This window comes from Hippocampus zosterae, chromosome 15 (assembly GCF_025434085.1).
Source record: "Hippocampus zosterae strain Florida chromosome 15, ASM2543408v3, whole genome shotgun sequence".
Lineage (NCBI taxonomy): Eukaryota > Metazoa > Chordata > Actinopteri > Syngnathiformes > Syngnathidae > Hippocampus > Hippocampus zosterae.
The window spans coordinates 14,543,508-14,559,067 of record NC_067465.1 but is presented as its reverse complement, the minus strand read 5'-3'; the positions used below and the strand labels follow the sequence as shown (position 1 = coordinate 14,559,067).

Genomic DNA, 15,560 nt, shown 5'->3' with positions numbered 1-15,560 from the left:
TCTCTCTCTCTCTCTCTCTCTCTCTCTCTCTCTCTCTCTCTCTCTCTCTCTCTCTCACACACACACACACACACACACACACAGTCACACACACACACACACACACACACGCACGCACACACACACACACACACACACGCACACACACACACACAAACTCAGGCACAAACTCATACTCCTGAACTAATTATAGCCATGGTTCCAGTTGAATATAGTTATTCCCATGTAAGTAATCAAGTGTCGTGGCCGCTGCACTTCAGGCCAGCAAGATCACACACAGAATCGGCTGTTGGTACAGTTGGACCGTTGAACCTGGAACATTCCAACACTTTGACCAGTCCAACATCGTCTGTGTGTGTGTGTGTGTGTGTGTGTGCGACTCACCTGCGCTGCAGATTTTCACGCTCTGCTCCTCGCCTTCAGAATCCATCTGGAAATTAAAAAAAGTCAGACAATGATTCATACCCCGGCTTAAGCTCTTAGTAAGAGTCGCGATACAACCTGAGGTACAGTGGATAGAAAAAGTCTACACACCCCTCTCTAAATGCGACACAAACAATGAGACCGAATGAAAACATTTTTCACCATGAATGTGACTCACAACCTGTACGACTCAAATCAAAATCTTTAAAGGAGAAAGCTTAAAAAATCAAAACATAACAATCACCCGGTCGCATAAAAGTAGAATTCTGGCAAACTAATACCTTAATGTGGCAATATTTGCCCATTCTTTGGTAAAATGATCACAAAAAATGTTTTGTCAAAAGGCACAGAGCTGTGCCCCTGTGCACAGCTCTCTTCACAAGCGTTCGATCGGATTCAGGTCTGGATTCAGGCGCTACTATTCCTGAACTTTCATCTTATTATGGTGACGCTTTGGGTCACTGTCGTGCTGACAGATGATTCTTTCAATTGTGAAGTGATTTATCGTGATCTAATTTATTATTTTTTTTGGTGGGGGGTGGGGGGGAATCACAAAAACCTGACATTTGTACGGGGTGATGTTGTCATGTATTGGAGTTGACAGGGAATTTAACAATCACGTCGACTGCAGTAAAAGAGCAAAATGCAAAATAATGCACTTTTTGTGTAAAGAGGAATAGATTTCATCAAACTTAAAATGCAACCGATTCTCAGCTAAACAAAAGGGTTGCCATTCAAAAGCGAGTCAACAAGTTTGACATACTGCCAATAAAGAAGCTGAGCCATTCTGTGTTTGTTTGCAGAGAACAGAAGACGTGTGGCTAGAGTTACTGCAGTTTTTCTTCATTGGTATGTTCCAGGTGGGAACTTGTTGTGAATTTTTCGTGCCCGACAGTCTGAATACGCACGACACAACTTAGAGGCAAATTGTTCTGGTAAATTGTTCAATGACAGTTTAATGAACCCATTCTCAAGCATTCCATTTTTGTGCTGTTACAAGCAAACAAAATGTGAACAGGTTCCAGCTCAATTTCCGACTGAGAGTTCAGCCCAGACTTATTTGTATCTGAGCCGATTTTATGCCCCAAATGGGAACCTACTTTGAAATGTCTCATTCCCGTCAAACACGGCGAAATCACTGAAAGTAAAAGATTCCACATTCAAGCACTGAATATTAAATGGCCATATGTTCGATGCAGAAATTACACCATTCTCAATACATGCAAAGTTGCTTTTTTCAAAATTAAGTAAGTTACACTACATGCTTTATGAAAATATAAGAAGAAAAAAGAGGAAGAAATGAATTTTTTTCACTTTTTGTGTGATTTCCATCAATGGGTTTTTAGGGCAACACAGAAAAAAATATAAGATAAAAGTTAGATATTTGAGGCATAAAAGTGATATAATTTCGGGGACTGAATTTCCAACATAAGAGAATAATATTGCATTTTCTTTAAAAAAAGAGTTTCAAAATCTGTCCTCACAATCAAAGTAATCACACAGCTGTTGCTTTTCTCTTGATATACTGGTACCTCACTTTGAACTTTTCCCTCTCAAAAATGTACTTTTGTCTCCAAAATATACAACTTTATTCCACTGTAATTCGTACTGCAGCGTATTTTCAATGTGGCCCAAATACTCCTCCATAATTTGCAACGAAAAGACACCCCATTCAACAACCTGAGGGTCCACTTTAACTCAACATTTGCACCCGGTAATAATCACGAACCCAAACTACAGTGTCAGACAGGGCCAAAGTGTCAAGGTTAGAAGCTGACCGAATCATATTGCGTGATGTTGGAGTGGAAATTTAAAAAAGTAAAAGTTTGGAAAAGGTGACCCAAAAACAAAAAAAAACAAAAAAAATGCATTACACAAATAATGAAATTAAAGTGCGGACAGAGCCTCCGCTTCGGCTGTGAGTGTGTGTGTGTGTGTGTGTGTGAGTGTGTGTTTAGACCAAAATAGTGGCAAAAAACCCATCCACTCTGTCGGCGTGTTGCTGGTGGCTCCCAAATAAAAGCTATTAAACATAATTATTCCAGGCTGATGGCGGCATATAGTGGTCACCAGCCAGCGAAATGTGTGAGTCACGGGATGCGCTGTTACTTTTTTCCCTGGTAATGGCAAACATGACTCCTCTCTCTCGTTTGCTGCTGTGATTGAAGGCACTGACCTGTCATACATTTATAATAGGGGAGCAGGTGTGGCAGTGATGGACCTTAATTTCCTTTAATAAACCTTTTTATGTGGTGCACTCTTAATGCCATGCCGAACCCTCGGAGGTCCTGCTCGTAATAGCTTCATTACTTTTGATTACTGCGGCCTATTGAGACAAACAACTCGCAAACACTATACATTAGCTGGTGTAAAAAGGAATGTACCTTGTTAGTTTGGAACACTTTTTCCTCACACACACACACACACGCACGCACAAATTGTAATGTCAATGTCAACGGTCATGTTGCCAATGCAGCTAAAAATCAAACATGACACAGACTTTGTTGTAGTTTTGAAAATATATTTCTTAAATGTGTGCATGAATATGAGTTTTAATGTGTTTAATTGTAAGTATGAGATGTTTTTTTTAATCAAACCAAAATTTATCGTAATTTGTTTTTGTTTTGTTTTTTTAAATTAAAGATGTTAGAGCAGTCTTTTTTTTATCAGTATTTTCAGATTAATGTCCGCTGAGTTTCATGAAATCGAGGACAACCTTCGTGGTATGATAGCAAATTATCCGATTTGCTAATAGTATCTTCTGCGTATTCTTAAAATAGAGTTGATTTTGTCCTCAAAACATCTTACAAACTTTTCTGTTCACGTTTTCTTATCGTGTACACTGTTTAAGTACTAACACAATATCTTCACCATCACAAGTACAAAGAACACAACAGAAAGTACGGTCTTCTGAATGAGGAACAAGAATTTGTTCATTCTTGTAACATCATTTCTCAAGTTTGAAATGCCCACCAAAGGAGAAAATGACAAAACTATAGGCATAAAAAACCCATCTGATTAAGGCAACACAAGAATATGACAGTGTCAATAAACAGAAAAAGCAGCATCAGTATTTCATCATCCAGTAATTGTAATCCGTCTATGCCAAAACACTGTTCAACAAATCTACAAAATAACATTCTTTTCTTATTTACGTATCATTTTATTTTTATTTTTTTACCTTTGAATGTTGTTTGGAGGGTGCTGTGTTGGGAAAGATGCCAGCTCCACACTCTTGGGCCTTATCGACGACACTCGTCTTGTCTCTCAGGAGCTGTTCATGTGCTTCATTCCCTGCAATACAAAGCGCATACATTAATGACAACAATATGGAAGTCATTTAATCGGTAGATAGATAGATAGATAGATAGATAGATAGATAGATAGATAGATAGATAGATAGATAGATAGATAGATAGATAGATAGATAGATAGATAGATAGATAGATAGATAGATAGATAGATAGATAGATAGATAGATAGATAGATAGATAGATAGATAGATAGATAGATAGATAGATAGATAGATAGATAGATAGATAGATAGATAGATAGATAGACAGACAGATAGATAGATAGATAATGTCATGTGATTCCAACTGCACTACTTTTTCATATGCGTATTTTTTAGATTTGAATATTTATTTTTGCAGTATAGAGTAACGTGGGCGAAGGTGTAAATGGGGTGCATGTGTACACTGTACTTGAAGGAAACACGATGCAAATTGATTGCTCGACAGGGATCAAATTGCTCGCTTCTAATTAATACAAAACATCCAAGTGGGAAAACACGCGGGAGCACAATGAGTACATTCAGCCCTGCTCACTTCACAGATCTTATTATGGAATTATTTATTTATGTTTGCTTTGAGTGGAGGGTGGGGGCTTAAAAAAAACATCTTAATTATAGCTCACGGAGTGGGGGGGTGAGGTAAAAAAAAGGGGGGGGGGAGTGTTGGGAGGGAGGGGATGGTGACGGTGGAGGGAGGGGTATTCACTGTGGATTCATTAGCATATGAAAAAAGACTTATGACTATTTGAGTTGGTTCATCATCTGCTGAATCATATTTACGCGCCCTTCACCCCCGCCACCTTATATAGAGACAAATGACGCTCCTCCGAGAACACTTTCGAAGCCCTCCCTCAGCGCGAGGGTGTCGCCGGCCTATCTTGTCTGTGTTAATCTGGCTGCTCGCTGTCCTTGAGGCCCCCCCGCCTTAACCCCATCTGCTATTATTCCCAGCACAGAGTGGCGAGCGGGCCGCGCCTGGGGAGGTGGGTCGGGGGCTGGGTTATTCGGGGGGCGGGGGGGGGTCCAGCGGTCATGAATAACCATGGGCTCGCACCATTAGCACCACATCCGAGAGGCTGCATGCAGGGGGAAGCAGTGAAAGTGCAATGAGCGGTGTTTGTTTTGTTTCCGAGAATTGTTTCCTCTAATAATATATATGTATATATTTTATTATTATTATCATAATTATTGTTATTATTATTATTATTGCTGTTCTCATCATCACGAGAGTGCGCAGCTGGCGCGGATATCCACCGCTGACCTTGAGTTCGGCGGCCTGTTTATCTGAGCTCTCGTGGCGTAATTAACACAGTCGCTATTGTGATGGAGTGTAGCCCCAACTCTAAAAAGGCTTTTTTGTGGGGGGTGGGGTCTTTCAGGCAAAGAGAGCATGGACAACGCGATTGGTTGGACACAGCGTTGTTTGCATGCAAATGTGATTAGACGAAGAGTAAGATTTCCAAATGTCATCATGGGGACAGTTGGTAATGAGATTTTAATACAATTGCGGCGTGGAAACAGTGCTCAGGAGCCTCCTTCTCTTAACCTCTCTTCAGCAGTATCGTGGTGAATTATAGGCGGCGGATGGGTGCTCTGTGCAAGGTCACTGTCTGGTGTACATCCCACCAAAGCGCACCCCCCCCCCCACCTCCCCCGTTCGCTGTTTTTGTTTCCCCTTCTAGAAATGCGATGAGCGTGAGGGGTTAAAAAACGGGGGGAATGGATTTAATTATGGAATGAATGGAATTATAATGCGCCCGCAGCAAGTTTTCCTCCTTATTTATTAAAGCAGCTGATGGGCCAGGTTTGATGGGCCAGGTAGCCACTTCTGGCATAATTGAGTCATCACACAAAGAGGCTTCCTCGCATTCAGAGTGGTTTTATCAGCGGCAAACAGACCTGATTACTGGCAATTACACTCTGATCTAGGGGAGGAAGGAGCAGAGGGGGGGAGAAAAAGAAGAAGGGCGGAAACGTGCAGAGGGTAACTTGTGTGTGTTTATAGTTTACCCTGGGAATAATTTTCACATTCATTTTACATGCTAAGTGTTTCTGGTTATGTGTAATAAAGGGCGAGAGATAGATGCGTTTTACTTTCATATTTCCTTGTAATGAATGTTTGGCGACATGGGTGGTTTGATCTCATTTTGCCATGGAATGTCATGGGGGGTGCGAAATTTCCATGCGGGGCGGGAATAAATTCTGCGATGTAGCGTATTGTTGTTTTATACGATACAAAATACTGCTGATTGCCTATTCCAGTATTTTTACCCTTTTCCAATCAAAATCAATAAAAGGCTAGCAAGTTGCAAAAAATGTCCCTTAATGTTTGCGCTGTGGTGGAGGATGTCTCAAGTGATTTTTTTCCCCTTTTTAGGTCTGAGGAAGAAATGGTCAGCGCCGACAATGGGAAGTGTTAAGCAAGGTAAAGACATCTGACAATCGAGCCAAAATTTAGTGGTTATTCTGTGATGTAGGGTGAGTGATTTTTCCTCCCCGAGCTGCTCAACAGTCAAGGCGCTGTAAATATTGAGGGGCTATACACATACCAAAAATCGGGTCCAATTGAAGAATTCATTTTTCTTACTTCCATTCAAATGATCATTTGATTTCTCTGAGAGAATTATTTGAATCACTTATCCTGCGGTGTGGGGTATGCTAAGAATGATTTTTCTACCCCGTATTTGCTCAGAAAATGGTCACAACTAACAGTGGTAACCGTTTAGGAGGTACAGACATACCAAAAATCAAGTCGAACTGAAGACGTTTTTCCTTCCTTCCATTTAACTGATCGTTGGATGTCTTCAAGCGATTATCTGGATCAATTATCCTGTGGTGTGGCATGTGCTAAGAGATTTTTTTCCACCCAGCCCCATCTACTCAGAAAACGGTCAAGTCTAATGTTAACGTTAAGTAGGGTAAACATATATCGACAATCGGACCTGATTTAAGCATATTTACTCTTTTTCAATCAAAGTCAACAAAGGTCCCAATTGCCAGATGTCTCTAAAAGATTATCCACAATAATCCTGAGGTGTGTGGTATGATAAGTGTGATTTTTTTTTTCCACCCTGATCTGCTCGAAAGTTGTGTCTGACAATTGGAAATGTGGGGTACTCACATACTGATAATCTCACCTATTTTGAGCATAATTCTTCTGTTCTGATCAAAGTATGAAGAGGTCAGATTGTCAGGTGTCTCAAAATGATTATCCAAATTGATTATCATGTGGTGAGGGGTGTGTCCAGAGGGATTTGTCTCCCCTAACCTGCTCAGAAAAGCAGGCATCGCTGACAATGAAAAACGTTAACATGGGTACACATGTACCGATAAACGAACCGATAATCTAATTGGAACATTATTCCTCTCTTCCCGTCGAAGGCCTGATTGTCGGATGTTTTTGAAAGATTATACATACATATCCATCCAATCACTCCTAACACATCCGACACCACAAAATGATCCTAACCTATTAAGCATGTTGTTTTTCCCCCACCACCAATACGCTCCAAAAATGCACCGACAATGGTAAATTGTGTACACGTAGCGAAAATCTGACCTCATTTCTCCTCCCTTCCGATCAAACTCAATATTTTCGGATGTTAAAGAAACATGATCCAGAGCGATTTTCCAGTGTTTTGGGATCTGTTGAAAGACTTTTCTGACCCTGATCCGCTCGGAAAACAGAAGTGTTTAAACATGTTTAATATTTCCGATTTGTGTAACGCTTACTTTTGCTGTGCCATAGTCTGTTTTGGATGCAATTAAATTAAATGGAAGACTGATGTCAAAATTGTCCAAAATGATCAATGGTATTAATTCCCAAAATCATTTTCGGATGTTTCCCGGAATGATCAAGACACCTGTGTGTAAGAGCTCTTTCACCTAAATGATAAGATGATATGAATGATAACATAATGATTATTGTTGGATATTTATTTTCCAATTAAAAAAAATAAAACAATAGTTAATCACATGAATAATTTCCAAAGACAGCCAAAGTGTTTTAGTGGTTCATTTGGGGTAGACAGAGAGGAGAATTCCGTATTTCAAGAAAGCTCTGAAACAGAAATAGAGTGCATTAAAGCACTTCCTCACACTGGCTGGTTTCTGTCACATTTAAAGTCAGAGGGTCCGATGAATTTTTTAAGCAACCTAATTGATTTCAGATGGTCTTGGATATCAACTAGACATTAAAGGAAATAGTTTTCTAATCCAATATGTATTACAAGTGTCCGATTACATCGATTTTATTCCAGACCAAGCCACAGTATCGCAGGTAATTATAACGACCCATGTATTGGTCTGCTTCATTTCGCAACTTAAAACAACAGTGCCATAACTGAGACTTCCACACGATATATGTTTATGATTTGTTTGATTGCTGCTGTGCCATGTGACTCCAATCCCTTGTGTCCATCCTCAATCCAAATCGAAAGTTTCTGTGATGGCAACAAAAGATCAGATAGCTACAAAGTAATGTCACGCACCTTTCCTTTTTCCTCTTTCAGTGGCCAAATTTGATTCATTGGATTTTGCCATTTTTCATTGACATGCGAATGATTCACCCAAATGGTTGCGCAAATGAAGCTCGGTGGCAAGATTAAAATCAAAATGTGTTCACGAAGTATAAGCAAATTGTTGTTGTTGTTTTTTAATCCAGAGAGCGAGAGTTTTTCTCCAAAAGATGGAAATAATGTGCCGTCATATTTATGTCATCATCTTTTCCCCTTAATTACTAATGCTTTCTGCGACTAAAGTCCTTCAGTTGTACTGAAGTTATCACTCAATTTGAAATTCTGATCATCAAATGACGGGAGAATGGTGGAATCATGATGATGCTCTGAATGCATTTCTATGGCGTCGCGATGTCGGGGAGTTTCACACCACTGCTTTGAAAGCATTTCATTGAGCACAGCACGCGAAATTAGCTTCATACCGCTCACTTTTGTTATGTGGGTTGCAATTTGTATTAGAAACCGATTTACAATCATCTAAAAGACTATCTAGGCCCCTTTGAGCACATTTAAGATCTCTCCTTCAGCAAGTCTAAGCATCAGGAGTGGGCAATTTGGGGACAATATTAGATCACAATATTTTATGAGAATTAGTTTGATACCATTTTTGCTCCACGGACATTGTCGTTGGTGTTAAATCTTGAAATCAACAGACACGTCCAAGAGAACAGCCTCTCAGCTCTCCTGCAAAGTGTTTGTGCCTTCTGCCAAAGAGGACTTTCATATCGTTTTGCTATCTTATCCCCTCTCCAAGACAGACAAGCTTCAATAAGAGGACAGCGCTCCCAGAATTCTTACCAGACAATTAGGAAGCTGGCTCACCACGACAGCTTCAATGATTTGTTCTGATGGCATAACTACAGGGGAAACTTGTTATTGGAGCCAGTTATCAAGCGTCCCAATGAAAGAGTCAGATGGTGACACCTTTGCCGCGGTGATTTTGGCAAATCTTGTCATAGCGTTCCAAAGTCAGTCCCTCTAAATTGAGTTCATCTGGAGCCGGACCACACGGGCGGCGCCGAGTCCAGAACGTTTCTTCTGACATCAGAGAGCCAATTGCTGATTTTTTTTTTGTTGACCACATATTCACTGCTTTTAGTTCTCCTGTCATATGAAGATCTGCTATTTTATTTGCTCATTTCAATCCAATTAATGCCGAGTCAAATAAAATTTGTATCTTCTCAGCGCATCAATAGCAGAGTGGATAGTAGACCCTTCTGCCAAGGCACTCTCAGGCTACTTGCGATCTTTGAATGGTGTTGTAAACATGCTTTGCCTAATTTGGGGACAGGTGCTCGGGGAAAAAGAAGTTCCAGGCCCCCGGTGTAACAATGAGCTGAGTAATCCTGCCCAAAGAGCCTCTTTTTTTTTTTTTTTTTGCATGAATGCCACCAGGTGGTCCCCAATTGGGAGGCACATAGGAGTCGTTCCGTTTAATCCTCCCCCGTGCACAAAAGGCAGGTCTCCCGTGCAAAAAGAAGAAAAGTTGATGTTGGATACGCTGCCTGCGAAAGGAGTCAGTGATTTCTAATCAGATTGCACTGAAGTGAACAGCTCGCATGGCAGCTGTAGTTTTCCCAGGGTTAATTACCTTTCAGTGCGCTCTCTAAATGAGTCAGCTGTTCCTGTCATTAAACAACTCTACTCTCTCTCTCTCTCTCTCTCTCTCTCTCTCTCTCACATGCACACACACACACACACACACACAGGCAACACTTCAGGCGACATGATGTTGATGTATGTTTATGCCCTGGGGACTGACCATAACCCCGTCCATAGAGTAGCTCAGACCAATCATAACCCCACCCACTGACCTTCGACTTGGATTGGAACCATTGACCCACTTTACAGACGTAATACTCAAATAGAACACTTTAGGCTGAAAAATTGTGTACCCGATGTTGCAGGAAAAACGGGAGAGACACTCCCACTCTCACTCAAACACAACAGCTAAATTCACCCTAAATTGGTAAAAATATATTTATTTTGCTTATTGACTCCCAAACACCTAAAATGATTTGTCCCCACATTGACAGGAAAACAAAGAACTATAATTTAGTTATAGCATAACATGCTAAAGCTAACAATAACCACACTTTTTTTTTTTTGATGATGGCGCCCCCTGAGTGGCTGCCTCTCCAGCAGCTCATATATCTTATCTTACCTCTCGTCTTAGTCTTCACATGCCAAATGACCAAGAGTCTTCACCTTAAAATGTTTATTTCGCTATTTTCGAAAAGTTATATAAGATCAGGATTCTCCACATTGCAGAGGAAAAAAAGAAGCACACACACATACAATACAGAAAGCATTTCGCTTTTTTGGTCTCCAAACGATACCTCAAAATTCTGACCCAACATTGCAGGCAAAACAAGACAGACAATCCATTTGGTTTGAGTAAAATCTACAATCTGAGTACACAGCTAATATCATTGTGCTAAAGCTAATGATAGTCACACCAACTCTGTCAAACATCTCACTCCAAACCAAACAATAATACAATAACAATCTTGACCTAAAAATGTACCGATTTACTGTCTTGCTTTTTGTCCTGATGAGTTACGTAAAATTATGCTTCAAATTTAATTCAATTTGTAGTGAAAACCACACACACAAAAAAGCTAAAGCTAACTCAGTTTAGCTAAACCTAATACAGTGCACTCCGCTTAATAGAACACCGGTTAATAGAGTAATCCGCTTAATAGAGCAAAAGGCTCTGGAACAGATTTGCCTAATGCAATTTCCTATAAAGATACTCCGCTTAGTAGAACAGATCTCCGCTTAATAGAACAGGCCGTAAGCAATGAACATTGTAAACTAGTGGTTTTCGAAGTGTAGCTATCGCGATACTGTACCACTATCGCGAGAAAACGCGGTAGTTCTAGCCGTATACAGTAACAGGTAGCACGCGTCACTCCACACATAGACACACGCACGTCACAATGGCTTCAACTTCATTCAAGAGACAAGGGCTATCACCTGCGGATAAGAAGGACATACTCAGACGATACGATGCATTGCCGGATTCTCAGAAGGTATGCCCGCGGTTTCCAGGACTTCCCTCTTATCCAGCGCATTGAGAGGGAAGTCAACCGCAAAATTACGGACTCCTGTTTCCAGACAAAAGTAACGAAATTTTTCTCGTGATTTGAGATGTTTGACTGAAGTTGATTAAAGTTGTTGTTTTGTTGTTTGATTAAAGATATGGACGTCCACAGTCGAAATATCTCTTCTAACTCGTCAGCAGGGGTTTTTCTTTAACTTGGTCGTCGACGTGTCTGAAGGTGTACCTAATAAAGTGTCTCCGGTTAATAGAAACTCCGCTTAGTAGAACAGAAGCGCTTCGGCCCAATGGTGTTCTATTAAGCGGAGTGCACTGTAGTCCCATAAACATTTGACACAAAAATCTCTCAACTTTAACTGACTGTTTATATTTTTTGCCCAGATAGTAGTTAGTCACTAAAGCTAAATATGTAACCGTATTGTACTAGTACCGGTACTTCTTTTCTTCAAATGGTACTGTACTTAAAAATGTGTTAACCTACATTGTCTTACAGTTTGACCACAACCCGACTAATCATTTGCTTTATGGTAACATAAACATAAATATTCAATCCTGATACAAGCCACATTACAAAGACTGTTCACCTTAAATTGTACCAGTTTAACTGTTTTGCATTTTGAAGAACAATCAGTCCCCTACAATACAGGAAAAAACAAGAAGGCATATACTGTACCTCTGGGTTTTATTACAACACTCGTATATAAAACAGAGCCCTGCACAAAACCTCAAACTTTGATATAACACACTATTTAAAAACAAAACACCCTAGAATTAACTTGTTTATGTATTTGGTTCAGAGTCTCCAAACATTTCTTTCAAAAACAAATGAATGCATAAATATGAGTTCCTGGATTTTAAGACAAACTTGCAAAATACACTCATTAGGTTTTGACTACAACTCTAAGTATATAGGCTAAATAACACCAGGACGTAAAAAGATATGGGTCTTCACAAACAAAAACGCGCTCACCTTTGGACTTCACTGTAATACTAGCAGCTATATAACGGCAGCTAGATAATCCAATGCACAACTCAAACTTTTATAGAATCAGAAAAAAACACCCTTTAAAGTACCAGTGTATTTCTTTTGATTTTTGTGCTCAAAGTTTTTATTGAAAAAAATGTCTTTGTTTTGCAAATAAATCAAGAATCATACTCACAACAGTTTGATTACAACTCCAGATGTACCATAACCCTGCCACAACCTAATACTTTGACAAAACCCACAATACCAAATTCATCACCATGCAATGCAAACCACTGATATAACACATTCACCACTTCACAAGTTTGATACAACTCTCTCTTTATTGTAAAATATACAATTTCACATTTTTTGCTTTTTGGCTCCAAAAGTTACATAAAACATATCGGTCCCCACATTATATTGAAAACAAGAACATAATCTCTCTTTGATTCATTGCTTTTTAGTATTGCGAAAATCACAGAGTGTTGATTAATCACATGATAAAGCCTATAAAGTTCACTTTGAATGTGGGGCCCCCGGGCATGAAGGTGTATGAGAGTATTTTCCAAAACAACTTCTCGACTCGAGGGTTATGTTTTTTCTTCAATGGAGTAAATATGGCATCGCAAGCAGGCGCATTGGCATCCATGATGAATGTCGCACACAAACTGTCCACTGGTGACAAAGTTGCGCTCTCATCAATTGGGAAAGATCCGTCTGCTCATTGAGCCGAGTGGCTCAGAACATTGGGGGGGAGTTTGAAGTGATTTTTGCCATTGCACGCTAAAATCCCATGGCCACCTGGATTACAAACTCTAGTCCTTTAACTCATGCCAGTATAAATCCGTGTTAACTCGGATTTACCTCCTGCATATGAATTCTCAATCTGCGTAAGCTTTGTTTGGAGTGAGTCGAACATCAAGTATTTCAGGCGGCAAAGGATGCCCACTGGTGAATTTGCTATTTCGTGTGTGGCATGTGCACGTCGGGACTTCAGAACAGACAAAAAAACAAAGAAAAAAACAAAAACAAAAAACCTTCGCCCGTTTTTATGACACGCGGCAGCTTTCGGGTTTTGACGACTCTGCCGCGTCACCGGCAATAAACTGATTCCTTGCGACAACATTTTACGCGGTCCGTCGCCAAGAAAGATGGAGGAGATGTGGATAAGAAGATCACGATAAAATCAAATATGGCACGAGCAACCGATATCCAAACAATATCTCTCACGTACACACATACACACTTCTGGCCCTGCACAGTTAAGCCAGACTATTTTGTACTTAAAAGGTTAGCGAGGACGCTTTTTGGGCGAGTTTGATCCGTGCTTGCCAAAATCAGCAGATGGTCCATGAATATGATTATGGGCATCAATAAAAGGAGTAATCTTGAACAAAATGTAAATTTGACTTAAGTCCAGGCTTTATTTTACGCGACGGACTTTAACCCACTTTCCGGTGCCACGGCCGAGCATGATAAGCTAATGCACTTCCATTTTGCAAAGCAGCCATCACTGCTGCTGCCACCAAAAAGGGCGACGACACACACCCAAAGGGCAGAGGCGAGCAGATCGATCCAAGTGCCGGTAAAATCGATGCCGATTTAATGAGATAAATACTTTAGTTTCTGTGTTTCTCACGTGTCCACGTCAAATTTAGGCCAGGACTTCTGACCGTCTTTATCCTCATTAGGGTGGTGAGCTGGACCTTATCTTAGCTGGGTTTGAGCAAGTGGCGGGTGCGGTACACTCTGGATTGATCGTCAGCTCATCACAGGCCAAGTTTGTAATTTATTGTATGATCAAGCTTTTTAAATTGTTTATTTACTCGTTCAGTGAAGGCAATTAATTATTTATTTTTGTATTGTATTTCCTCAACATACATTACAGTTGAGGGGCCAAATAAAAATTTTAATGTCACCACCTTCAAAAAAAGTATCGGTATTGGCATCATTAGCGAGCTTTCTTTGTTCATTTTAATTGTATTCCTTTTGGTATGACCATACGCGTGTAAAGAAGAAGGAAGGTCAAACAGTCGTTTGGAAATTGGCGCTTACTTTAATTTACTTAATCTTGCATTTGACAAGTAGTCCAAAAAACTAACACTAAAGCTAAGAAAATGTCAACTAAAATAAAAAAAATTCAAAGAACTAAAAACAAACTACTGTTAAAAAAATATTTAAACTGAAACTATAATGTAAAATCCCAAACTTTTATATACTGGATTGCCATCAACAAAATATCAAATCTTGCAGTATGACACAGCCCAAAACTAAACGCTTCAACTCTGGCAAAGTGCAAGTCGACAACCACCAGCAATTTCACTTTGGCGGATGTGCAACTCTAACGCAGATAGAAATAAGCAAACCGCAGCTTCACTGAAGACGACCAATAAATCCCCCAAAGTGAAAACAAGACTTCCTGAGCATCACAGACACTGACCCTCCCACCATCGACTTCAATCCACCACTCATGCCCCCAAGCACAAACGTGTCAGAACGGCAAGCTCAACTTACACTTTCCTGAGCCTTTGTTTTCCATCTCATGGTGACGCAGCAGAGGAGAGACGGAGCATGAGGAGCGCACTGAGGTGGATTCAACCAACACAGTGCTGTGCATGCGTGTATTGCATGCGTGTGTGTCTGTGTCACTCGAAACACCAAGCCTTTTTTTTTTTTCAGCCTTTGTGTCATTCACTTAACAACCAATCTCATTAGCTGCTGGGCTACAATAGGCTGAATTATGTTCTGTGTAAATACACCACATGGTGCTCCTCAAGGAAAAGGCTTTTTCCTCACACACACACACACACACACACACACACACACACACACACACACACACACACACAATTTCACCCGAAAAATGACAACAGGGATGACAACAGACTGCACCTGAAAAGAACAATTACTTTGAGGTTTGGGGCGAGTCACCAACATAGCAGTTGCAAAGAGATTGGACGGGCAGAGACAAAGCTCAGAACTTACTGTATACTGACAAAGCTCAGAACTTACTGTATACTGTATATATACAGTATATATATATATATATATATATATATATATATATATATATATATATATATATATATATATATATTATATATATATATATATATATATATATATATATATATATATATATATATATATATACTAGTATATATATATATGAAGATAGATAGATAGATAGATAGATAGATAGATAGATAGATAGATAGATAGATAGACATTGTAATCACGCTTCACTGTATCTTTAAAAAGCCTTACTTTGGATTTTCGAAAATGGAGGCCTTAATT

The 15,560-nt window shown here is 39.8% G+C and overlaps 1 protein-coding gene across 12 annotated transcripts in view; it reads right to left on the bottom strand.

Moving 5' to 3' along the window:
* The window catches only part of st18 (ST18 C2H2C-type zinc finger transcription factor), a 74,964-nt gene that overhangs the window by 32,997 nt on the left and 26,407 nt on the right, over positions 1-15,560 (bottom strand). For 11 of the 12 annotated variants that reach the window (XM_052088399.1, XM_052088392.1, XM_052088390.1 and 8 more), the window contains 2 exons: positions 3,605-3,717; positions 385-430 (listed from right to left, as the gene is read on the bottom strand). In XM_052088399.1, coding sequence (XP_051944359.1) covers positions 385-430; positions 3,605-3,717 — 159 coding nt within the window. Of the gene's footprint in view, positions 1-384; positions 431-3,604; positions 3,718-14,777; positions 14,896-15,560 lie in introns of those variants that run through there. The other variant, XM_052088398.1, reaches the window with a different exon arrangement.